Below are 27,125 nucleotides of genomic sequence, written 5' to 3' on the forward strand. Positions count from 1 at the left end.
GCCTGCGCGGACCGTACCACCCTCCGTGCGCACCCCCGCCCCGCCCTTGGTTCGGCCCGCGGCCCGGTGCGCCGGTGCGGAGGCGGGGCCGAGCCGGAGCCGGGAGCGGGACGATGGCGGCGGCGGGGAGCAGCGCCTCCGGGAGCGGGATGGCGCAGAAAACCTGGGAGCTGGCGAACAACATGCAGGAGGCACAGAGCATCGACGAAATCTACAAATACGACCGCAAGCAGCAGCAGGAGATCCTGGCGGCCAAGCCCTGGACCAAGGAGTGAGTGGGAGCTGGGCGGCGGAGCGGGCGGGCGGGCGGTGAGGACCGGCCTGATCTGATGGCTCTGCCTTCCCTTCCGCGGCCTCTCTGCGTTGTTGCAGCCACCATTACTTCAAGTACTGCAAGATCTCTGCGCTGGCGCTTCTGAAGATGGTGATGCACGCCAGGTCCGGCGGAAACCTGGAGGTGATGGGGCTCATGCTGGGCAAGGTGGACGGGGAGACCATGATCATCATGGACAGCTTCGCCCTGCCCGTGGAGGGCACCGAGACCCGCGTCAATGCGCAGGCCGCCGCCTACGAGTACATGGCTGCCTACATCGAGAACGCCAAGCAGGTAAGGAGAGGTAGCAGGGGGTCTGACCTCCCCGTGGAGATCCTGTGCGCCTTGTGAGCTACAGAAACATAGCTGGGGGGTTGCAGGCTTCCTCCCTCAGTGATGAGGTGCCTGCCCGATTGTCCTGTCTCTCCTCAAACATGTCAGTAAGAACTATGTCAGCAGCACGGAATGCAGGGCCCTGTAAACATTTTCATATCCATGTTTTCCTGACTTACAGTAGGTCATCAAAGGTTGGACATGATGATCTTGGAGGTCTTTTCCAACCTTAATGATTCCATGAAAAGTACTAAATTATTTTCATTGCTAAGGAAGTGCTTTTATGTCTGAGGCTGCTGGCTGTTTGAGAGAGTGTGTTTCTAAAATAACTGATACTTCTTCTAAAAACAGTATGCAAAATTTAATATATTTAGCATTGGACCTACTTAATGTTTGTAGATCAGAATTATGACGTTCATTCTTACCTTCTTCTGAGGTCTTACTGTATACTATGCTGGTCTTTTCCATAAAAAAAATATACATATTTGTGAAGAAAATGCCAGTGAAGGATTAAGTAAGTTTCTGTGCAACTTAATTATTCATATTTATAATTTGGAAATTTGGATGAACAGACTTGCTTGTCTGCTTCCCATCTTTGCCACTTTTGATTCAGAGATCCATGTCATATTAAAGATGACTATACAGAGAAGTTCTTATGTGCAGATGGATAACAGAAATCCATCTCTACTCTGTAGCTGATGTGGAAACCAGCACAGCACATCACAGCACTTGCTGATATGCTTCTTCCAATACAGGACAATTCTATACTAGAAATAAGAGTTGAAATATCTTTAACTCTCCAAGCTCAAACAGTTCTGATACCCAGTTGACCCACTGATTTTTAAACCAGCTAAAATTAGAAGCCCCTTACATACTAAGTGGATATAACAGAGGAGTATTTGGGTTATTTTGGAGAGTGTACTTATGTTCATAACCTTACATGGAGTTGAAGGTATTGAAAGGGATTTGCATTAGGCTGAATCATAACATCAGCGAAGAGTAAACATAATGCAGAAATAATTATGTTCTGGGACTTAAAATTTTTAATAATTCATCCCTGCGAGAAAATGTGGAAATAATTAATTTAACCTAGTTTATCTGAAAACAATGTGATGCTAATACTCTTGTTTCAAAAAGTAGGTGACTTGAAGAGATGTCTTTGCCTAAAGATGCAGTCATACTATCTTTAAGTAAAGACAGATTCATAGAATCACATTCTTAGGTAGAAATACTGAATTTCAAAATGGTAAGTATATAGCATAAAATTACAAACAGCTTGCCTTGTGTTTAAAACAGTCCACGTTTCTGTAGGAGTTTTTATGTGATAAGAAATGGGTTTTTTTCCATTGTTTATGTTATTTCATTTTGTCTATTCTTGGTTTCACAATTTTGAAACTTGACTTGTGTGCAAATGAAATAACTCAGCTTTCCTGGTGCTCTGGCAGAGTTTTCATGCTTCCTGTTTCATACTTGATTTTGGCAAGCACTTGTTCTTGGAATACCTCTTTTTATCATTAGGTAGTTGGTTAATATATCCCCCTATATAAGTGTTTTATAGATGCTGCAGTTACAGTTGCTTGATTCTCCAAGGACAGGATCTGTTCTTAATGTACTTCAGATAGATTATTTGGCTTTTAAAAATAACACACATTCTTTAGTGTTTTGTTGGTGTCTCTCGTGGGAGCTGTAAAGAAAGTAGAAATATTCTGCACCAGTTAAGAAGTATTCAGTTTGTCTGTTCTGTCTTATCATTACTGGAGCAGCCAGTAAACAATTCCTTAGAGAGAATTACAAAAATTAGGTTCAATGGGTGTTTATTCTCCTGAGGTTTTTTTGGTTTTGCTTCTTTCTCTTCCAGCATTTTTAGAGATGGTCATGTGTATTATTTGGAAACTCCTATTTTGAAGTTTTATCTGATAAAAAATTGTCAAAAATTCATCTTTTGGCTTTTAAACCTGTCTCCAGGCAATAATTTCTGTTGCTTCTAGTGTTTGAAAGCATGCCTTTGAAGGTATTTTTTAAACCTACCACTAATCTAATAGTATATGCCTGTGAGATATGTTACCATATTAAATAATTTATTTTCTACTGATGTTCCCTACATTATATGGGATTACTTGTGTTACATCCCTAAGAAATTCCTCAGCCCTGCTGAGGAGCCACAGCTCACCATCCAGCTGTGTGGAACCTCTTCTGTACTTCAGCTGTCACTGACAAAGGAGCTCCAGGCTCCTTGATGGCCTTTGTTCTTTGGCAGCAGTTGTAGCAGAGAATGCCAGTACTACTCATTCTCCGGTTTCTAGGGAATACTTTATCACGAGAGGAAACGCGTTTTTATCCTGCCGCGCCTTGCAGTGTGCTGGAAATGCCGCTGGAGGGCAGCCGGTACTTTGGGAATGGAGCTGAACGCTGGGGCTGTTTCCCTTCCCTGCTCTTCCTTAGGTCGGACGCCTGGAAAATGCTATCGGCTGGTACCACAGTCACCCCGGCTACGGCTGCTGGCTCTCGGGGATCGACGTCAGTACCCAGATGCTTAATCAGCAATTTCAGGAGCCCTTCGTAGCAGTGGTTGTAAGTACTGGCTGGTGGGTGATAACCCTGCCTAACAGATCATGTTGAGGGGAATAATTTTTGGATTTCTGTCTATTAGCATTTTAGTAGCATGTACTTTGTATGATGGAGGTGTTAGATCCACACTTTAAACTGGTGCCACTCCTTCTGCTTTGCTGGCCACATGCCGGCAAAACCAGTAGTGTAGCTTGCCTAGACCATTTTCACTGCATTGTTACAGTTGTGGTGTAATTCTTAAGCATAAGGGGTTTCTATGTACTTAGGAAATAAGGAAAATTAGTTTGAAAAAATAATCTACTGAAGGCTATTTGTAATCCCATCTCTTTAGAAAGTCTGATACCAACAGAAAAAGTACTGTTTATGACAGAACTAATACAGTTTGCATGAATTGCATTTCTGAAGTAAAATTACTATAAACTTAATTTAAACCTTTAATAAATAATAAAATGTATGTAATGAGTATTACCTGTACTTCTACAGATTGATCCAACAAGAACAATATCTGCAGGAAAAGTAAATCTTGGAGCTTTTAGGACATATCCTAAGGTAAATAGTTAAAACTATCTAAAATAAGCTAGTGTGTGAACACTGAACTGTCTTTAAATGATTGTCTGAATGTGGTCTGCTGTGCTGTGCTGAATGCTCAGTCCAAAGGAGATGTGCCCATACACTGGTTTCTGTACACCTTTGGATATTGATTACATTTCTAACAGTTGACTTCTAGTTTGGTTTTCATAGAGTTTTGTTAGTGTTAAATCAATTACACTGTCCAGATTGTGGAGCTGTCCCAAAATTATGTAGCTCCATATAGCTGGTTTCTAATGAATATAGCTGTAGGTAGTATTCATCAAAATTGTTTTATGTTAGCTCTTCTCTGTTTATTTTTCATACCTAAAACGTTAATAGCTTGTTTAATATGTTGTCATTTGCTTTTCATTTTAGAAAAGGAAGGTTCAAAACTATCTACTTAACTTTTTCAAATGAATATTATGAATTTTCACAAGCTAATATACAAAAAAGTTAATTAAACAATATGGGTTAGACTTAAAACTAAAAAAATCACATCAGTATTGGAGATTTAGGTCTCCAAATGCATGCTCTCATGTATACTTCTGGCTGTGCTATTTCATTTCAATCCAGTAAAGTTCAGTAAAGTAAATCTTTTAAATACGCAGTTATTAGTGACTCATTAAGAACTTCAGGCAGCCATCCAGTAAAACAATTACCAAAATTAGTTGTTTCTTGAAAATTAAATTTTGTAATTCAGTAAAATGTTTGTGAGGGGTCCAGGCATTGTATTTGCGTTGACAGAAACATATGAGATCTTAGAACAGTTTGTGATTCAGGAGAATATGCACTTCTGTGGGCAAAACCACTTCAGAAATACTTTGAGAATTTTGAACAGGGAGAAGAATCCCGTACCTGAAAACCAAATCACATATGGAAAATGCACATGAGAAGCATATTTTTAGGGAGTTCTCACAATGGACTGCAGGCAGTTCTTGCTTAGTCAGTAACTGTGGATGGCACCATCTTGGCTAAACAAGTAACAGAAAGTTTTAGGTATCTTTAAGGCATATCCATGGATGCTTATTCCCTCTTCTCAAATCTTCCTCAAAATTTCCAAGAACAGGTAGAGAAATACTGTCTAAGAAGCAGCTTGCCCTTTCTTTGATCTAAGAAATGATCTAATTTTAGCTTGCCTTGTTACTCATTTGAAAAAACTCAACTATGACACTATATATATAGTTTGCTTTTGATAAACCTGAAAATGTAATGACTAGAACAGCTAGTAAAGCCAAATCTAAACCTGAGATCCAAGAAAATTCTGAATTTCAGGCTACCAGGGGAAATGTTATTTTCTGTAGACAACAATAAACTAGAATTACATAAACTGGATTTTTTTTGTGAAGTTTAGGTATTTTGAAAATCACCAGAATTACTGTGTTACCTCTGTCATTTGTTAAATTTTTAGGGCTATAAACCTCCAGATGAGGGTCCCTCTGAATACCAGACTATTCCACTCAATAAAATAGAAGACTTTGGTGTACATTGTAAACAGTAAGTAATGAAAAACTACTAAAATTATTATTTCTTTTGTGTTTAGATTAATGATTCAGTATGGAAAAGTAAATTCCTTGTAGTGTTTCAAACCTTGAAGTTCGCTGTTGCTTTAGCGCTCTCATTTTTGTGCAAACAGTCGTTGCTGGCATTTATCAGAAGGTTTTGACTCGGTGCCGGAGTTTTTCCCCAGCCAGCTCCCAGCAGCGAGCCAAGAGTGGGCTGCTCCTGGGAAGCAGGGCAGCTTAGGGCTTATGCTCTATGGCACTGGCTGTCCAGTATCAAGGGCAGGAGCAAGGACGAGGGAGGGGTCTTCCATGTGGCTTCCAAAAAGGATTTATTCTCTTGAAGGTTGCAGGGAAGAAAGACGAAAGATACAGCGCTACAGCAACTTATGTGTGGGGGAGGAGCAAGGGGAGTGTACAAATAATAACCCAATAGGGGAGACTTAGGGGACGAACACAAGGCAGGGTTACATTATACATAAGCCAATGGAGAACACCAGGGGAGGAGAGTGGAGCACATGGGCCAATGGGGCTTGGAGGAACAGGGTAATTCCAAAGGGGGTGGTCCAGCCGGGAGTTGACACAAGGGAGGATTGACAACTTAATGGGGGGGAACAGGGAACATTCGGGAACAAGGGGCAGGTATCAGGGTGGATTGGCAACTGGGGTAGGAGGGCACAACTGGGACCAAAGTATTAACATGGGGGGTGGGGGGGTACAACTTAATAATAAAGAATGTAATTGAGTCAAATATTATAAACAACAATGCACCACAACATGTTTTAAGGGAGAACTCTGCAAAGATAAATATGAACTTGGTTAAAAGCTGTACCAGTTGATTTCTCAACACTTCTAAGTAGTGATGCCTTGTTGGGGCAAGGAGGAGAGGGTCAGATGTCCATTGATCAGCAGGAGGCTGTGATCCCACTGCTCTTCTGAGTAGGGATAAGTGCTGTGCAGCTCCTTTCCTTATTTTACTGGGAATGTTAATTCGCAACACCACTAACGCCTAGCCTAGCCTTATTTTTCTACCACAAAATAAGTGTGGTAAAATGTAAAATTGTTTGCCTGTTTGTAACATTTACTGCTACCAAGCATTCCTCAAGTAATTAGAAGTGATACATGCAAAACTACAATCATCTGTAAGTTATTACAGTGTTGAAGAACTTAAGCATGGAATAGGTTGTTAAGAGAATAATTAAAAAACTCTTGCAATCTCATTTAACAGAACACAGCAGTATGTGTAGGTATTATGTATTGAATCTCTAAATGAATTATTAATGGAAAATTGTTCAGGGAGTTGGAACTGGGAGTAACCTTAAGGGCTTTGAATTTTTAAAGATATTTGCCATTGATAGGGATATTTTGTGTTGCATCTACTTTGGATGAGACATTCAAGCAAGACATTTAGAGGATCACTTACTTTGTTTGCATGGTTTTGTTTTTAAAGGTATTATGCTTTAGAAGTCTCATACTTTAAATCATCTTTGGATCGTAAATTGCTCGAGCTGTTGTGGAACAAGTACTGGGTGAACACTCTAAGTTCTTCTAGTTTGCTTACTGTAAGTACTTTTTAACCTTGTATCTCTATAGAACACTGCAATGAATAATGGCGTTTAATAAGTAAGCTCTTAAGAAAAAATAAACAATGGAACTGTTAAAACTAGGTTACAACAGACATACTGCAGGTAGACCTTCAGTGTAACAGCTGAGCATCAAAACCTTCCCTCTGCAGAAGCCATTTTTTTTCTCTTGGTCAATACCAACTGAGTTTTACTTAGTCCTACGTAACTTAGAGCATGGGTTGAAAGTAATAAAAAGAACCCAATTCAGGCTTTAGGGATTGAGCATTTGTCAGATGTTTGGCATCTGCTCTCTTAACCACCACTCATGTTCTGTATCACTTCAATTGCAGATATAGATTAAAATATGAAGCACTGTACTTTTAAAAACTTTTCTCAGATTTGGTTTATTTTGTGTATAAATGCTTGAATTGAAAATGTTTATTACTTTCTTTTTCCTAAGAATGCTGACTACACCACTGGCCAAATCTTCGATTTGTCTGAAAAATTAGAGCAGTCAGAAGCTCAGCTTGGAAGGGGCAGTTTCATGCTGGGTTTAGAGACTCATGACAAGAAGTCAGAAGACAAACTTGCAAAAGCAACAAGAGACAGGTAAGAAAACACATTCATGTGTTCTTCTTGTGAAAAGTATTATTCAGTTTTAAACTTTTATCATGCATGCAATTGCAAGCTGACAAAATTAACGATAAGAATTAGATTATAGATAGGAATGAGAGACTCCAGAAATCAATAGTTATTTCTGAAAGTTAAAGAAAATCTTGCCTCTATTAAACCTACAATAAATTTTGAATTTTTGGGGGGTTGGAATAAATTTAATTCTAGTTTATTAAACAAAAAATTGCTGTAAAATTCCATGAGTATCTGGAAAACAAAAAAAAATGTTTTCTGTCTAATTTAAAATTGTAACTTTGCTAGAAATAAGCCGATTTTTATTGTTAATTAGGTTAAAACCAGCAGTAAATAAAATTATGGTATAGAGCTTGATTTTAAGAACTAGTGTTACCAGTCCAGTAAGTTTAGTTTACATTTGTCTAATACTTTTACTGACATAAAAATTATTAACTCCTTTTCTTCATATTTCTTAATCAATGTATCTTTTTTTTTTAGAAATGAGAAATGGTTGAGTTTCTTGTTTTTTGTTTTTAAGAAGTAGCTTACAGATATTCTGGCCTCTATATTTAGCTTCCCTGCCTGATAGCAAATACTTGCTATTGTAAGTTAATAAACTTATCACTACCTGCATAACATTATTTCAAAAAAGTTGTAATATTTTCCATCAGTTTTCCTTACGTTTCTTGGGGATCAGCTCTGGTTATTTTGAACTTTGAAGCACACAAGTTGTTTCTCAGTAATACGTCTCTTTCCCAGTAGTCTTAAGAGTTAGATGTGCTTATAGTGCTTACACTATATCACGTTAGAGTCACCGTTTTTCCAAGTAAAATCTTTTAGCAGAGGTTAATAGTATCCAACAGCTCATACAGCTGGGCTGTTCAAAAACATTGTATTGGCAAATTTCAGACTTTGAAAACCAAGAAATACTGCACTGTATATGGCGGTACAAACGCAGGTTCATCTGTGGAGAAGGCAGGACTCACCTGGACGCACCTTAGGAGTATTCTGAGTGAGATGAAGTAATTCCATTTAATAAGGAGACAATTCTGTAGAATTCCTTGGAAGAGAATGCAAAAACTGAAAAAAATCTGGGGTGTTTGTGTGTTTTCAGATTTTGAGGCTTTTTGTCCCTCTTCCCCATTACTTTATCTTGATAATAGAACAGTTTCCTGGTATTCTCTCCCCCTGACACACCTTTGTTTAACATTTTCTGGAAAGTTAACAGCTCTTACAAGTTTTCTAACAAACATGGTTGAGTTGGAAGGAGATTGAGACTTTTAAAAATTATACTCATTTAGCCTATTTTAATTGCAGAATACATTTGCAACGGAGTTAATGCTGTTGCTAGCTCATAGCAGCCAGGTTAAGTGGTATGTCCCAGTTCCTGTAGGGAAACAGAATAGCAATGCTTTAAGGATGTGAGGAGGATGGAGTTGCTGATAAGTTTGCATTGCTGTTTGGAATCCCGTAATACTGACTGCATTTTATTTTCCCTTTACTCTTACATGCTTACAGTTATTCTAAGAAATAATTCCTTCTCTGATCATGCTACTATATTATTTGTTGCAGCAGTTCTAAGTATTTTTCTTTTCTGTTTTTATTCAATCTTCATCAGTTAGTTCTTTTATAAATTGTAAGGAATTGAAAGGAATTGTTTTTGTCATAAATTCTGCTTTCCTGTGCGACAAAAGCTACCATAGTTCCCAAAATGGAGTGTTATACTTCTACAGATGTGTGTTTTCCTTCAAGTAGTGATCTTTCGTAAGAGAGAAGACAGTAGTAGATCTGTGCAGACACAGGACAATTCATTTAGTGCCACCTAAATTACTCTGGAGAAATAAGGCTGCAAAGATCACTAAAGGATTGTTAGACATAGCTGTTTTGGGAATACACTGCTATAAAGCATTAGCAGAAAGGTGCTTACACTGGGCGGTATGATAACTTCTGTTACTGTCCATGCACACCTCAAATCCATTTTCTGAGGGGACATAATGCATTAGCCAAACTGTGCTCCAAGTCAGCTTGATTTCCCTAGGATTCCTTTATCTGTCTAATAGTAATTTGTCCCTATTCTCCGTGCCTTCAGTCCTGATTCATCTTTTGCATTTGTACAGTCAGTTCTTATTTGTTAGTTTGACACTACATTGCCCTACAGGAGACATTGGGGAAAACTTGTATCAATAGGAATCCTCTCAGCTCTTTGGGGTTTTTGCACATTACATATTTTGACCAATAACTGATTTGTTCTATAAACTTTTCTCTAATGTTCCCTGTAAAGTTTCTCAGAGGGACCATGGTTACTGTACGCTACTGTACTGAGCTTGGGTAAAGGAGATAAGGTGGAGAGCAGTGAGAGCCTGCAGGTATTGATAATATCAGCTGACAGCTCCACTCCTCTAAGGACTTTTTTTTTTTTGTTCAGATGACAACAGAACCCACTTGCTATTGTTAATATAAGATGTCCTAAATTGCAAGACAACATTTTCTGGAATTGGTCTTTGTATAGTCAGTTTGCTTTTTAAGTAACAAAAAGGTACTGGCAACAATGGCTAAATTGCTGTGTGTGACTGTTCCTTTCTGGACAGTTTTTAAGATTCATGGGGTTATGGGCACCCTGAACTTCCAAAACAGCTGGATAGCTTCAACTTCAAAATGACAGTTCAGTTTTTGTCCAACTTTGAATTTATGCTTGTTTTTCAGCTGCAAGACCACCATAGAAGCTATACATGGATTGATGTCTCAGGTTATTAAGGATAAACTTTTTAACCAAATTAATATAGCTTGAAGTGCATTACCAGTTGATATGTATCTCCAAAGCAGAAAATATCATAGTTCCTTCTGCTTGGACTTGTTCAGTTTGGGAAATGAAGCTGGAGTGGGAAATTATTAATTTAATTTGTAGTACTTTAATATTTCCCACTTGTTTGACCAGTTTTAAAGAACAAAATGTTTCAAAATGTAGTGCAACTTTTTGTTCTTTATCATAAAACCAGATTGCAGAGTTGTTCCAAAGGAAAATAAATATGAGTTACTGGATTTTGCTCTCAGATGTTTATCTCTGTTATCCAGCTGCAATAAAAGAATTTTGAAACTAAATGTGTGTTTTGGGCCTTGATACTTTTGGCAAGCGTTCATCTTTTTTTACTCTTTTTCTTATTGTTCTGTAGAAAAGTTCTGTCTACTCAGATTACATAGGTAACCTGTGTAGTTTAAGAAGTTTGTTTCTCAGATTTTAATATCTGTGCTTAATTTTAAGAATTGAAATCCCACTTGTTTATCTTTTAACAAGTTACTAAACTTAATGGAGCCTTTCCTGATTGAGGTTTACTGGTCCAGACAGAAATGTTTTCTTTCACAGTAATGAAACATTTATGCATGGTACAACAGTATTTTGCTTATAGCTTCACACTCATGATGGACATTTATATTTCTAAATAGTCAACTATTGACCAGCTCTGCAGTGGAACTCCTAACGTTATTTTTCCTCTGCTCACCTTCTATTGCTTGTCATAGCATACTTGTCACTTGTCGCATACAAAGGAACAAAATGAAAAATTACCTTTGAAATACACATTAGGCTAATTTCAGGCCACAGATACTAAATGCATTAATCATAATTTCTAGCTTACAGCATGGTGCTGCTGCAGGGCTGATCTAAGTTTATTTTGGAGGGTTTCATCCTGCATTTCAATAATACAAGATGTTTGGATTCCTTTTAAGTTTTCATATTTAATCCTGAGTTTCCTGGGGGTTTTGGAATGTTTACTTTTGGGATAATTTATGCTTTAGACAATATGCTGTTATGCTTTATACCTTAAGTAACCGATTCTCCTTTTCAACCTTAGCTCTGCCTTGATATGGGTTTTGTTTTTGTTTTGGTCTGGAAATTTTAATAGCTATTACTCATTTAGGCCTTTTCATCCAAACAGATTCCAGTGCATTTGAAGTTAAGATGCGAGTTATACAATGAAAAATTTTAATTCAGCAGGGAAATGCAGATACCCTGAAGCAGAAATTCATCAAGAGTTTTAAAGCAGCAGCATCCAACTGTATAGGAAAAATATGCTTAATCATAGCTAGTAAATTTGTGATAATTATCAGATGTGCAGTTGGGTAGGAGAAAAATTTAAATCTTTGTTCAGCATGAAAGAAGTGGTGGTGGGGAGTCAGGAGAAGAAAACAGCTGTATTTTAATAGTTCAAGGTATTTATTTTCTTGAAAATTGCACCAGTAGACTTCTGTACAAACAAGCACAATATCTAAGTACACCATCTATCTAAGATATATATATAATATCTAAGTACACAGCACATCTTCTTAAGTTCAAGGAAGACACAGCAAGTGTACCTGGCCAATAACTTCTTATTGAATTTTCTTCCACAGGTCTTTGAGACTTTAAATTGAGCATACAGCCGTTGTCCCAGTCAATATGTTTACACAAAGAAGCACCCTGCTTTTGTGAGATATCTTATATTTCTTAATAGGTATCTCTATTGCTACTTTGTAGACTTCTCTTTGCATAACATGATCCAAAAGTTTTGCACATCTTATATCTACCTAAAATATAAAATAATAGTTTCATCTCATATTAGTCTGTGACTGTATTTAAACTGTCCTTGTTTGTGATAGCAGTGAACTGAATTTTTTTTGCATGTAGGCTCACACACAATGTTTTTAGTCACAGATGGCTTAATTTAAAATACCAAGTTGTTTTATAAACGATAGCAATATGAATGCTGATGTTTAAATTTTCACATGAACAGCTGTCCATTGAGTTACATGTCACATTACTTGCTGAACATATGGTGTTATATGTTTATATATATAACATATATGTAATAAGTATAACTGAAGCGTATGTGTTTCAGTTTCAAATGATACATGTAGTGAGGCTGTACCTGTTGCCTGCATAGGATCCTTTCTGCAGTGTTCAGAAACCAGAATAACAAGGCCTTTGTCTTTGAACAGCCATTTTTAATGCTAGCATTTTTCCAAATTCTGAGATCAGAATCCCATGCATTGAAGATCATTACCATAAAGGAGTCATCCCCATCTACACTTACAAACAGGTGTATCCTGAACAATGGAGAATCATTAGTGGATAGATGCCTTAATTTTACCAAGCAGTTGTGAGACTTCAAAAATATTAGTAATAAGGATATGCTTGAGAACAATACATGGTGTTCAGATACATCAATTTATTCTTCCCCATTTGTACCCACTTTTTATTTAGAAATAAGTTTACACAAATGAGTGCCACATATCAGGTAGCTGACAGCTGAAGTAATGCAGTAAGTACTAAAGAACATATAAATGTCAGTTCTCTTTGGTAAGATTTTTTAAGACAGGCATGCGTTCCGAAATACTGAGTGCCTTTTTCAATAAATAAAAATCTTAACACAAGTAATTTCTTCATCTAACAGTATTTGCCAACATACTAAAATTACAGAATGCCGAAAATGCTGAATTGTGTTTGAATTTCTTCCCTATCCTGTTCTGTTTCTTTTTTGAATCATACCTGTATGCTCACCTTTCTCATGTATGCAAATTACATTTTAAAATAATTTATACATACTAATACCACCAAAATCCAAAGAAATACATTCGTATTTGTGACAATCAAATACGAAGGAATAAGCTGTAATTCATGATAGAATACTGGTTTGCCTTATTGTGAGTGGGTAGAAGAGACATTCAGATTTATTCTGTGACTACCAGGACAAAGATGCTTAATTATCCTACCAGATCTGCTGCTTCTTTGAAGTTCCCTTCAAATGTTAGGTAAGGAACAGAATGACAACTCAAATAAATTAATTTTATTGCCTGAAGATGGAATGGCTTGGCTTCTGTTGCAACCCAAACAAGAAAAAAGACATAATGATGTTTCTTGCTGTTTTCCTTTTTAAATCTACTGCATGGAGTAATGCAGCTGTGAGAGACTGCCTTCTGTTTGTTTCCATGTTGTCCTGTCCTCTGGCCTACATAAAACAAAAGGAGGCAAGAGAAGGTGAGGGGGTATGGGAAATGCCCTGCTGATGGACCATCTCCAAAGGCAGCTGTAGGAGTGCTGCAAAGGGAGAGCACCTAAACCTGGCCCCTTTTTTACCTGTTTTGAATTGATCTAGTAGCTTTCTAGAGTATTTTTTAGTTCTAATAGCATGGCATGGGGTGATTAACAATTTTGTTTGCTTTACCCTCCACCTTAATTAGCTTTCATCATATCATCACCTCAGTCTTCTCTAAATTTACAAGCTTCATCTTTTTTATCTTGTTGTTGTTATAAAGCTGCCACGTTACCCACTCGATAATTTTATTTGCCCTCCATACCTCCCACATCCTACTTTGACCTTGACACACAGAGCTCAGACCTGTACTGCACTCAAGATTTGGGTGTACCAAAGTTTTAGAGAGAGGCAAAATAGTACTCCCTCCTTCCCTTGTCTCACTTGTAAAAAGCTAATTAGGGGATCATTTATTGAGGTTGATTTTTTTCTAAATATGTCTGCATCCAGCAGCTCCCATTTGTACCCTGAAGCACACAGATTTTCAAAACCTCAGCCCTTACTCTGAGGGAAAATGGGAGTTAGTAAATGTTAAATGTTTTCCTAGATCTCTTACATTAGGTATCTACTGGAGACTGAGCCTTTCTGAAGGCTTCTGCTAAATGGGAATTTTAAATAGTAAGCTCAGTGTAATATTGAAATACTGAAATATTTCACTGAAAAAATACAAATTTTAGAAAATGTTTCAGTCCCAAAAACTGGCACCATTAGCCACAGGCTTTTGTCACAAACTCTGTAATCTTTACTCTACAAGCAGCCTCACTGAAGTCAAGAAATAGTTTTGCTTCAGAAAAAGCTAATAAAAAGGCTGACCTTAAGCATTTGATTTTGATCAGCATCACAAGTCTTTTAGTTGTTCCTTACCTCACATTTATGCCAGGTCAGAAGAAATACTCCTTGCGCTATTCATAAATTATCTTAGATTCTAGTACTAGAATAACAAGCAACTGTGACCTGGTTACAAGAGCTCTGTTCACCGTCTATCTTTGGCATGCCTTGAAAAACTCACCCCTGTTCAGACCCTATTTGACAAGGGACTCTCGGTTTCCTTGCCTTTGGTGGCAGTGTGTGCACATGTGCTCAAATTAAATAGAATGAGCTCTCTTAAACTTGATATTTAGTAAATGAAGCATAATGTTCTCACATTTCTATCACTTGTGCCTTTATGAAGTTTTGACTGCAGCTGGTTTTGGATGTTTTGATTTTACCTTAACTTGTCCAGTGTTCCATGAAACTTCAGTGTGGCAGATACATTAGCTTTAGAAAGTATAAAGTTGCCATGAACCTGGGTACAGGATCACTCTTGCACAGCATAGTACATTGCCCCAAGACATGCAGTGTTTCTACAGTAGTCCTCCATTTATTATGAGCTGCAATGCCAGTTGAATATTTAATATGAAAATGGAAGAATACAATACTGTAAAGCTAACTGCTGACATGTTAGCATTTTTTTGTTTATAAGGTTAAAAATACAGTAAATATAATTAAGCATTAATCATCTTATTTTCTCCGTTTTGCTTTTTGGGGGTTTTTTCATATCAGTGTTGTAAAATAAGTTTGGTGTGTTACTTTCTCTTTGATAAATATGCTATTTATTTTATGTATTTTTATGGCTGTGCCCCAGAAATTCCAAATCAGAATTGGATTTCCATTATATCACTAAAATTTCGCACTGAGAGGTATCAAGCACTGGAACAGACTTCCCAGGGAAGTGGTTTAGTCACCACCACTGGAGGTATTTAAAAGATATGTATGTGTGTCACTTAGGGACATGGTTCAGTTGTGGACTTGGTAGTCCTAGGGCAATGGTCTTTCCAACCTTCATGATACTATATATTTATTTATTGAAATCCCAATATAAAGTATTTTGTATATCATACCATAAACTAGTTAAGATAAAATAATAAAAACAAATACTTTAGAAAGTAAAAAGCCAGAAAAAATGTAAACACTATACAGCTGAGATAGCATCATTTTAGGGTGCAAGTCCCTAAGAGTTGAAAATTATTAAAATACGGGGTGATAAAATATAAGATTAATTGCATGCACATAGAACTTTTTTCATGTGTCAAATCTTGAAGAACTGACATCAGAGAGTATCCAGTTTGTTGAAAGGTTTTTTCTTGAGTTAAAAACAATTATGCTAAACCTTTAAGGAATTAATGAAGTATCTTGTTCCTCAGGGTGTATTTTTATGAGTAGTTTTACTTTTCAGAGCCTCAGAATAATATCCACAAGGAAATAAGTAATTTAGGAAAGTTAATTTTGACCCTCAGATGAAACCTCTAACATATGAAATATTTACTGTGACGTTTGGTTTGTTTTTAATTATGAAAAATTGCTTCATACAGGGCTTTCTGAAAACTACAGTATGCTGGGAAGTAGCATGGTCCAGTGGATAGGTCACAGGACTGCATCTCAGGAGAATGGGGTTTTCTTCCTGGCTTTTCAAAAATCAGGAGTGCACAAACTTCAGCAAGGTATTTTTGCCAGAGCTAGTGTCTGTTTCCTTCTGTGAAATAAGAAGATTAATTATTAGCCTTTTAAAAATATAGATAATAAAGCATACGTAAGTATTATTGGGTTTATGCACTAAAGGTCATACATCTCTAGTTTGTCAGATGTTACCACCTTTAATAACAATTTGTAATAATGCTATTAGCAAAGAATGTTTACTCTGTTTTGCACAGATTTTTCTCTTTAGGTCATCACAGATAGGAAATGGCTAAGCCCTTTGAGGGGATTATAAATGTATTGTTTTCAGAACTCTTCATTTTCAACTGAAACATGTATTCAACTCCTATGTAAATTTGTCCATCATTTCCTGTGTGAATTTCTGTTTGCTCTAGCCCAGATTACCTTAGGGCTTATGTGCAACTGCAGTGGCATTACTTTATTATAAAAGGAAATTAATTTATGTGCCTTCATCTAATGGCATGCAATCTTTAGTAATTACAACCATCTGAACTTTCTTCTCCAGCTGAAGACAAGTTGCATTCACATCATTTGAGGTTAGAATTAAGCTTATATTTTAAATCTGTTTCTAAGGGAGGCATTTTCAGTCTGAGTTCTACAAAGCTGGAGATCTAACTAGAGAAAATGGCAGATACTGTTTCAACTTAAACAAGGTGTATGTATTTTATATGGCAATACAAGCTCCAAACTAGCTCTTCGTTATTCCAAGTTTGTGTGGAAGTTCTTCCTTTTCCACTTTAAAAAATCTTCTTAGGACATCTAGGCAAAACTCTGAGAGAAGCAAAAGTGGTTTAACACTAATATATATGTAAATCATCAGCTGGGGACAAATAACGCATAAATAACATCTTACACCTATTTAAGAATGAAGAATGACTATGTGAGTACTCAGATATCTATACAATGTTTAACAAAATAATACTGAGATACCAGTACATCTTTGGGCTGTTTCTGAATCATAGTGGCATATCATAATTTTTACTTTGTATTCTTGATTAATCTGTCAAACTTCATTACAATATTTGCCAAGCTGTTATTTCCTCCATGGTGAAAACTTGATGTTTTGAATTATTGCCTATCATTCATCTTTGGAGACTGAATTTTCCATTTCCCAAATCTACATAGTCATCTCTGCTGGAGGTAAGATACAATGTTCATGGAAAAAAAAAAAATACACACTACAAAGATAAAATGTATGTCCTAACAAATTTTTCTAATACAAAGTTTTAGATTTTTAACAAAGTTTTCTAATAACTTCATCTTTGTTTCCAGGCTCCAACAGATTTTAATGCTGCAGATCTGAGATGCCACTTCATTGTCTTTGTTGACTGAGGTGCTCCAATCCCAGTTGCTTAATTGTTCTGATCATGCAAGTGTGTAGTGCAGATGATTTGAAGAGGTCTATCCATCTCAGTGTGAAATTAGCTGTAGCAGTACATTGCATAAATAGAAGCAGCTCTCTAAAGCTTCCCCTTACTTGTTTTAAGTTAAGCATTTAGCTTGCCCCAGCCTGCATACTGTTTGGCCTGCACAAAACAGACTCAAGAAACTTAACTTGTGAGGTTATAGTAGTTGTAAACAGGCAATTGTCATTTCATAGATAAAAACTTTTATATGAAGTCTTAAAAGAATCAAATGATACAAATACAGATCTTAACTTTAGTCTGAACCTGCTCTATTGAAAGACAGTCTCTTTAAAGGCTGGTGTACTTTCTGTTTCCTCCCTTATGTTTGGTTGTTGTGTTTTTGGGTTTTTTTAAATTATAATAATTTCAAGAAATTTGTTTACTCCCTCATAAACATTAAAGCCTTTCATTTATCTCTGAGATCCTTTGACAAAGTTGTCCAGCTGTGTAGAGCACCAGGTTTTGCTTCTAACAGGAAAAAGACATGTAGATCTCTTGTCTGTGCTGCTACAGAAAATGAGCCAAAGAATTGAACTGTGGCCTCTGTCAACGCTGTATGTTCTTTTAAATGCAATACTTCTCCATTAAAGACTTTTTTCTTCTAACATGAATAGCTTTCTAAAAGGAGGTCTAAGGATGTAAATTAATCTTGCAAAAGGAAGGCAACATGAAATGCAGACTTTTTTCCTATTCTGAACTTACAGCAAACCTTTGCAGAAGGCACAGTATTGTTGCTAACTAAATGTAGCATGTAAATCACTGTACTGTGCATGGAAAATAGGGAAAGCAGGGTGATGTGCAAGTGTTCTTGGATTTAGGAAAAAGATATTGTGGTCAATGACATCTTGCATGAAAATAAAACACGAAAGTCTTGAGCATCAGTATTAAACTTCTTATTTTATGTTAGATTTCTTTGTCTAAAAATAGTGTGCTAGCTAAGGAATAGAATATATAGCAGCCAAACATTCATGAAACATTACTTTATTCTGTTTATTAGTGTTAGGGCTGAATGGGCTTTACATAGCCACAGATACCAGTATTGGGACCAGTCAGTTTAACATCTTGGTTGGTGACATGGATAGTAGGATCGAGTGTATCCTCAGCGAGTTTACTGACAGCACCAAGCTATGTGGTGTGGTAACATGCTGGACAGGAGGGATACCACCCAGAAGGACCTTGATAGGCTTGAAAGGTGGGCCCATGCAAACTTCCTGAAGTTCAACAAGGCCAAGTGCAAGGTCCTGCACCCAGGTAAGAGCAATCCCAAGCACAAGTATGGGCTGGGCTGAGACAGGACAAAAAGCCTGACATGTCTCAGCAGTGTGCACTCACAGCCCAGAAAGCCCAGCTGTGTCTTGGGCTCCATCAAAAAATGTGTTGCCAGCAGGTCAAGGGAGGCGATTCTTTCCCTCTACTCCACTCTCATGAGACCCCTGTGGGGGCCGAAGTGTCGGCCAACTAGGAGACCTTGGTTCTCCCTTGGAGAGCTTCTCCCTAAGTGAGGCACTTCACTCTCACAGAGAGAAAAGCGTCACTCCCAGAGGCCCTTGAGTTTAACATGTTAATTTCTTGCACCCCATTGGTTTTCCTGCCCATCAATCCACCCTGATACATGTATCCATGTTTCCTCCTACCCTCTCCTCCCCTATATAGACCCCAGGTTTTTTCCCCAGTTTGGAGTAGAGGTGTCACTGGGTCCTGTCACAGAGGGCCCTGCTTTAATGAAAGCTGTTTCTCTGTGGAATGCCACACAGCACTTTAGTCTCTCTCTCCACATTGCCTGCGAGCTGCTGCTGAGCTGAGATCACTCGCTGGGCAAGGGACGTGCCAGTGCCCCTGGGCAGTCCTTTTCATGACAGCTTCTTCAGGGTAGTCGTGGCACCCTGCCATCAACACCACTGTGGCAACCCCCACCTGGAGTACTTATGTCCAGGTCTGGGGCCCCTAACACAAGAAAGGCATGGATCTGTTGGAATGAGTCCAGAGGAGGGCCACTAAGTTTTACAGGGCTGGAGCACCTCTCCTATGAAGTCAGGCTGAGAGATCTGGGGTAGTTCAACATGGAGAGGCTCCAGAGAGACCTTAGAGCACCTTCTCACCACCTGAACAGGCCTACAAGAAGAACAGAGATGGACTTTTTACAAGGGCATGCTGTGATAGAACAAGGGGAATGACTTTAAGCTGAAGGAGGGTAGGTTTTGATTAGACATTAAGAAGAAATTCTTTGTGATGGTGGTGAGGCACTGGAATAGGGTTAATGATTGCCCAGAGAAGTTATGGATGCCTCATCCCTAAAAGTGTTCAAGGCCAGATTGGATGGGGCATTAACTAGGTCTACTGGAAGGTGTCCCTGTCCATGGAAGGGAAGTTGGAATGAGATGATCATTAAATGGATCTTTAAGGTTCCTTCAACCAAACCATTCTAGGATTATACAGTTCTATGATGAATTCTCAAATATTGGAGCCACCACCACAGCCCCAAGAGCGCAACAAGGGCTACAGCCCATCTCTCCCACTGCAGCATGGCAGTGAAAAGCGGGTGTCTCTGGGCCATGTCATTCTGCTCCAGTTCCTGCAGCAGTCGAGTCATCTCCTGTCTCAGCATTTCCTCATGCTGCCGCATGCGCTCACGTGTGGCCTCATCCAGCTCCCTATTGACCATCTGCGGGTACTGGATGATGATGTTTCGCACCACACTGAAGAACAGTCGGGCAGCCATGGCCTGGATAAGGAGGGAGATAACGGGTCAGGTGGGTCTGGAAGGAGCGGGAAGCAAGGTATGGAAGCTGCACGGAGCTGGGAGCAGGTAGGGAAAGGGGTGAGAATCCACATTTCTGTTCCAGCTCTTGCCCAACCCAGCCTCCCCTCATGTGCTTACCTTGGCCCAGGCCCTGAAAACCAGCCTCACTGTGACCCATCCCCTAGGATGTCATAAGGCCAAAGCCCATCGCAGACACTCCCAGCTCTACCCTGGCTCTGCAGCTGACAGCTGTCCCTGGCAGCCAGAGCCTTGATAGCCTCAAAGGACAGACCCACCTGGCAGGACAGGTAATAGGGGTAGGATACAAGGGTGGCTTCTTCATAATAGGTAAGAAGATGCTAGAAGTTCCCTCCTCTATTGTCTGATAGAGCCAATGCCAGCCAGCTCCAAGAGAGACCCACCACTGGCCAAAGCCAAACCCATCAGTGATGGTAGTAGCACCTCAGGATAACATATTGAAGAAGGGGGGAAGAAACTTGTGCAACACCAGCAGTTAGGAAACAGAAGTGAGAATATGGAAGAGAAACAACTCTGCATACCCCCAGGTCAGAGAAGAAGGAGGGGGAGGGGGAGGGGCTTCAGACACCAGGGCAGAGATTCCCCTGCAGTCCATAGCGAAGACTATGGTGAGTCAAGATGTGCCCCTGCAGCCCATGGAAGTCTGTGGTGGAACAGACACACACCTGCAGCCTGTGGATGTGCCTGAAGAAGGCTTTTGACTCTGGTGGAAGCCCATCCTGCAACAGGCAAGAGTGTAAAGAGTCTTCCCCTAAGCAGGAAGGAGTGACATTCCCCACAAGCCTATTCCCTATTTTCTCTGCTCCATGTTTTTGAGAATCTTATATTCGCTACCTTTGAAAACATAAAACACAAACTGAAATTAATTGGAACAATTTCCCTTGGTGAACTTTTCTGGGCTCTCCTTGGCTCATTTCTCCAGCCTGTTGAAGCCTTTCTTCATGGCAGCAAGACCCACTGTAGTATCAGCCACTCCTCCACTTTTGTGTCATCAGCAACTAATTAGCTGGCTTTTGTTAAGGCTCTAAAAGGTGTGATATAATTCATTAAACAAAACAAAACATACAAACAACCACCAAATTGGAATAATGTTTCACCATAAAAAAAATCATTTAACATTTGCTAACACAGTTTCTTGTAGAACTTTGCTGTTAAATACAGTAACCACTCCATTTACAAAACTATTAACTTCTCCAATTCAAGAATGAAGTTTTGCTAGTAGTCTATGCTCACAAAAAAAAGCCTGGCATGGAGGAAGAAGAGGCAACACCAAACAGAAAAACTGCTGGTTAACAAGATTTGAAAACACGTATAAAGACATATTCAAACTCATATTAAGACATTAATAAGACAAAGAGCTCTTTGTAGGGGTGGGCAGCATGGGGGATGTTGTTCAAAGTCCATTTGCATTAGCAAGTTCCAAAGATTTCTTCTGGAATAGAGAGTTGGGCAATAGCTAACAGCAGGGAGTTTAACAAGAACAAGTTCTGGATTCTACACCTGGGATGGAGTTATGCTGTGTGTTGTACATACGGACTGGGAATGAGAGGCCAGAAAGCAATGCCACAGAAAGGGACCTAGGGATCCTGTCGACAGAAAGATGAACATGAGTCAGCAGAGCCCTGGTAGCCAGGAAGGCCAACTGTGTCTGGGGCTGCATCAGGTACAGCATCGCCAGCCGGGCAAGGGAGGGGATTGTTCCGCTCTGCTCTGCCCTTGTGCTGCCTCACCTTGAGTACTTTTTTCCACAAAAATTGTATTTATTACCTGGTGTGCAACACGCCAATAATTACACACTTGAGAGAGACATTGATTATTTATTTCAAAATTGCATAAGCCTGGGTGCCTGGTGGAATTCCACAAATCAAGCACACAAACTACCAAAACTTTTTACAATTTATATGTTTTAGCAAATAAAGGAATTAGTGTTCATTGGCTAATAGTTACATAGTTTTCTTATGAATTCATATTCTACTACTGGGTAACAATCCCTTGCTTCTTATGCTAAATAGTCCACGTGCCCAATCTTTCTCGTTTTGGGTCAGTGATCTCCGAGTTGGAGGTTGCAGATCTCCCCCTGCTGGAATTACCTTTCAGTCATTTGGAGCCGATTTCAGCTCAACTGTTGAGCTGGCTTATATTAGTTTTTCCCTTATCTTGAGGGTTCTACCAGATGTCTTTGTAGGTTATAAATTCTGCATTCTTTATGTCCAGTATCAGTCGGCATTCTTTTTCCCAAGCTTTGTTAACCTCCCCCTCGGTCTCAGATCATTGAAGCATGTCAAGCCCTAAACTTTCACAAGGTAATTCTACAAACAAGTAATTTGTTCTTTTAGATATCATAGAGATCACTTAGAGTTTGCTTGTTAGCTGCCATTTCACAAGTTAAACCTCCCTAGTTGATTGGACTTGAAAGTACACAAAGATCAAACATGAAAGAACATCCTTAATTTTTTTTTTTTTTTACATAATCCGCATTTTACAGCAATCCTGTGTGCAGTTTTGGGCACTACAATATAAAAATGGCATTAATCTATTATAGAGGGTCCAAAGGAGGGCAGGGAAGATAGTGAAGGGACTGGAGAGGAAGCTGTATGAGGAGTGCCTGAGGTCACCTTTTCATCTTGGAGGACACTGAGGAGAGACCTCCTTGCAGTTCACAATTTCCTCATGAGAGAAAGTGCAAGGTCACGCACTGATCTCTTCTCTACAGCGTCCAGTGACAGGACTGGAGGGAACGGCCTGAAGTGGTGTCAGAAGAGGTTTAAGTTGGCTATTAGGAAAAGGCTTTCCAACCAGAAGGTGGTTAGGCACTGGAACGAGCTCTCCCCGGAAGTGGTCACAACACTAAGCCTAACGAGAGTTGGAGAAGCATTAGAACAATGGACTCAGGCACATGGTGTAACTTTTGAGGTGCTTCGTGCAAGAGCTGGACCCGATGACCCTGGCGGGCCCCTTCCGACTCGGGATATTACCTCCGTGTCTCGACACGGCCACCAACGCTTCAGCCCGCGCCAAGCCGCGTGGGGATCTTTGCTGCGCGTGCGCAAGATAAACCCCCGCCCCTTATCTCTTCCCTTGCCGCTGATTGGTCTGAGGGGCGCGCGCCGCAGCCGGGAGCGGGAACGCCCCGCCCCTCGGCTGTAGGCGTGAGGTTGCCGTGGCAACGAGGGGCAGGCAGCGCGCGGGGGTAGGGAGCTGAGGGGAGAGCGGGGCCGGGCCGGGGGCGCTTCCTCCCGGGAGGGCGCCTGGAGCGGATCCCGGCCCGTGCCCGCCATCAGAGCCGCCTTCCCACCGGCCGTGCTGGGAGGCGGTTGGTGGCGGGGCCACGGGACGGGAGGGCGGTGTGAAATCGCACGGCTGTGTAGGTAGGAAGGAGCTGGGGGACCGAGGGAGGGAGATCTGCCCGGCTTTCCCTCATTTATTCTATTGGGTTTGGAAAAAGATCTGAGAAGGGGCTCTGAAGGGTGTTTTTGTATAAAAAGCAAGAAACTCACTGTAGGAGAGAGAAAGGACAACCCACAATGTCCTTTCAGCTCTCCTTCACACCCACCTTCTAAAATAAAAGTTAAAATAAAATCCCGTATGGATAAAGGAGAGCTACTGAGCTTCAGATTTGTTTACTAAGAAAGGAAGTTTTTTCTGCCTTCACAGCCTCGATCTTGGCTTTTCTTCAGTTTGTCTTAATTGTAATTCTGGCAGGGAGAATTCTCTGTGCGAGGTTTAGCGCTGGGATGCTTTTTGCTGTCTCCTCGGTTCTGATACACTAATGTAGGGCTTTTGTGTATAAGCTATAATACATAATATACATTGGTATATGTACTGGCTAAATAGGTGGCCTTTCTATTCTGAGTCATTAAGTTATATCTGTTAGGGTATCTTTATACCCAGATTGTTTATGCATCCCGTTCAGTATTAGCCACTTGCCTTCTTCCCTCTCCGATTCAGTCATTTATAAGCTCATTTATATAAGCCAGAGTTTGGGAAAAAAAAGTTGGTATTGTTGTGAGAGCCTCTATAATGTGCCTTAGTGTGAAAAACTCAGTTTTTGACTGTGCAGAACATGCACTTGTGTGCATGACAAAAGTGCCATGCAGATATATAATGAACCCTGTAGCTTAATACCACCTCTCACAGCCTGTAAAACCTGTTATGGAGTGTCCTGTATTTTCTAATTTATAATCAGATTATGAGCTTCCATTAACTAGCTACTATGTGTAAGAATTATGCCTGCTATGAAGCGTTGAGCTCATATTTCTGGATGGAAAAGGCAAAAACTAGAATATAATATTCTTAAGCAAACCAAATCAACACATCAAACAGAAAAATTATTTTAAATGTTTATTAATACACCAAAAACTTGATAAAATGTCAGTAGTAAAAAGGGATAGGTTTTTATAAGTAACATAGTATCACTGTAAATGAAAAGGACATTGGTGAGGATATGTCAGATTTGAAGTACACATGTAAGCTTTGTTGAAGATCTGGGCTACAAGCAGTATAACATTTTCCTTTTTTTTTTAAGGCATTCTATCATACAACTTAGAAGAGCACGTGGAATAAAAGATTATTAAAAGAAGCAGTAGAGCAGCTTGACCTATTTCAGAACCATGGTTCGGCTAACAATGGACCTAATTGCTAAAAATGCTGGTCACAAGAATCGTAGTGAAGAAGACTTTGAACAATATCTGCAAAAAATAACTCATCTGAATTTGTCAGATAAAAATATAGATTCAATTGTAAGATTTATTTTTTATTATTCCTTTTAAACTGGCTACTCTAATGGAGTTGCTGTTATGATGAGTTGTTCATTGTTGGAGAGACAAACAAGGAAAGCCACGTTTTACAGATTTGTTAACTCACAGCACAATCTTTTCAATCTATCTGTGATTTATTCCTTAAATTTCAGAGGAAGTCTGAGAAAGGAAAGGAGAGGTCAGGAACAGGAAATAACCCGAATGAGCTTAACAAATTTGGACTAGTGTAGTTGCTTTTTCAAACTAGCCAGGTTAAAAATATACTTTTTTTTTTTTTAATTACTCCCTGGGGCCTGCTCATTTAAAAAATAATCCATGAGCTTTTCATTTTCAAAGACTAAACCTGCAAACTTGGCCCAGTCCTCCTTCCTCTGAGTTTAATAATAGGAAATGTATACAGGTTTCAATAAGTTTTCAGTTAATTCAGATCCCCTCAAGATACTGAGTAAATTTTGAAACTGCTGAGCCCTGAACAACTGCACTGTTGAATGTGATGAATTTCTGCTCTAAAAGCATGACTTCAGTCAAGAAGAAATCACTTGTTCTGTGTGAACAGATCCCTGCAAGCAAATGGGTTTATTCAGCCCACTCCTAGCAATGTGCACCGCCATAGTGAGTTACTAATTGTCCATTTGATGAGCTCTGGTTCATCAGCTGTCACAGCAAAGTTTTACAGAAAGCTTCATGAGGAGTGGTCTTTTAGTTGTTTCATAGGAATATGTTAAAAAAAATCAACATAAACTCGAGTTCAGAAATATATTAAAATAGATTGAAGTGCAAGGTTTTGTGTAAAACCAGTAATTCTTTGCCAAGAACTGGTTTCCAGTTACATCAGTGCAGTTTAATGGATACAACTACACTAAAAACTTTGCTTTTCTGAAATCCACCTGATGAAGACAGGGAAGGGAATGAAGTCACACTGGATGTCGTGTATTTGCTGGTGATGCCTGTTGTCCTCAGATTCTGTATGGCAAAATAGTAACAACAGATTTCAGTCTTTATTCTGTAGGTAACTGACAATGTATAATAACTCTGTTTTTCTAGGAAAAATAGTTTTAAGAAATGTTTATTAAAGGTGAAAATTTATAAATCATGCATCAGAACATAAATATAAAATAAATAACAATAATAACAATAAATAACAATCAATAGCTTCCAGAAGCAGGCAGTGAGTGAACATTAAGTAGCATGTCATTGTTTATTTCAGGATGACCTCTCTTTCTGTAAAAATCTGAGAGTTCTATATTTATATGATAACCAAATCAACCAAATACAGAACTTGGACTTTGCTTCAAATATAACGCACCTTTACCTTCAGAACAATCGTATTTCAAGTATAGAAAATCTCTCATTGCTGAAAAAACTTGAAAAACTGTAAGTTGAAAATAATGTATTTATTTAACTAGTCAAAAGTATAGTTATGACACTTAAGAAATTTTTTGAATTATGTAGCCATTAAGGTTCTTTCAGCTCTTAAATTTTGCTTTTCAAATAGAAGTAATTGCTTATTATTTTTTGATGAGATGATCTGTGATAAATGTAATGACATATAATTTTAACATATATATTTGCATTTAAATAATTTTATTTTTTCAGTCTTGTTGTAATAATAATAATAATAATAATAATAATAATAATAATAATAGCAGCAGTAGATAAAACAGCAAAAACCTGCTTGAGTTAGTTAAGTGTGAATTCTACTTATGTGCTAGGTTATTTACTTTTCCTATCATAATTTCCAAGTATTATTCAATAATGCTTGAAAATTTTTTTTCTTTATATATTGAAGCCTTGTGTTTGCTCTTACTTTCAAAGGATATTAAATCTGTTTTGTGTTCTCTAGGTATTTAGGAGGCAACTATATCACTATAGTGGAGGGTTTGGATAAAATAGGAGAACTAAGGGAGCTACATATTGAAAGTCAACATCTCCCTCTTGGTGAAAAGCTTCTGTTTGATCCAGTATCTCTTAACTCCCTGGCAGTAAGTACATTTTGAGAATTTCAACGAGCCAATAATCAGGAGATAAGTATTTTAGGAGAAATTATTAGAAGTTGATCACGCTGTGTTTTCCTCTTTTGCAAATTGGTGTCATTATTTCAAGTTCTACCAAGGGACACCCTAATCCTCTTATAAGGAGTCCAGCAAATTCTATCTTTTTTTCATTAT

At 38.8% G+C, this 27,125-nt stretch overlaps 2 protein-coding genes across 2 annotated transcripts in view; both read left to right on the forward strand.

The window, feature by feature from the left end:
* Positions 1-66: 66 nt before the first annotated feature.
* Positions 67-10,574, forward strand: COPS5 (COP9 signalosome subunit 5). Its single transcript, XM_005517109.2, has 8 exons — positions 67-271; positions 373-607; positions 3,089-3,217; positions 3,698-3,763; positions 5,193-5,278; positions 6,734-6,845; positions 7,309-7,457; positions 10,179-10,574. Exons 1-8 carry the CDS (start codon positions 114-116, stop codon positions 10,261-10,263), a joined length of 1,020 nt encoding a protein of 339 aa, XP_005517166.1. The 5' UTR covers positions 67-113; the 3' UTR covers positions 10,264-10,574.
* A 12,871-nt stretch (positions 10,575-23,445) lies between these two features.
* Positions 23,446-27,125, forward strand: part of PPP1R42 (protein phosphatase 1 regulatory subunit 42) — a 29,117-nt gene continuing 25,437 nt past the window's right edge. Inside the window, exons 1-4 of the mRNA XM_088057960.1 lie at positions 23,446-23,568; positions 24,726-24,939; positions 26,165-26,331; positions 26,801-26,939. Coding sequence (XP_087914086.1) covers positions 24,811-24,939; positions 26,165-26,331; positions 26,801-26,939 — 435 coding nt within the window. The 5' untranslated portion in view covers positions 23,446-23,568; positions 24,726-24,810. The remainder of the gene's footprint in view (positions 23,569-24,725; positions 24,940-26,164; positions 26,332-26,800; positions 26,940-27,125) is intronic.

The sequence above is a fragment of the Pseudopodoces humilis genome, chromosome 1 (assembly GCF_049639895.1).
Source record: "Pseudopodoces humilis isolate 2021_Gansu_Grassland_sample_001 chromosome 1, ASM4963989v1, whole genome shotgun sequence".
Lineage (NCBI taxonomy): Eukaryota > Metazoa > Chordata > Aves > Passeriformes > Paridae > Pseudopodoces > Pseudopodoces humilis.

What these genes read in the sequence shown, in the direction of transcription:
- COPS5 (XM_005517109.2), top strand. Translation starts at nt 114, where the DNA reads ATGGCGGCGGCGGGGAGCAGCGCCTCCGGGAGCGGGATGGCGCAGAAA. An exon ending in GCCAAGCCCTGGACCAAGGA is followed by an intron (nt 272 to 372) that starts GTGAGTGGGAGC and finishes GCGTTGTTGCAG; the next exon opens with CCACCATTACTTCAAGTACT. An exon ending in AGCCCTTCGTAGCAGTGGTT is followed by an intron (nt 3,218 to 3,697) that starts GTAAGTACTGGC and finishes GTACTTCTACAG; the next exon opens with ATTGATCCAACAAGAACAAT.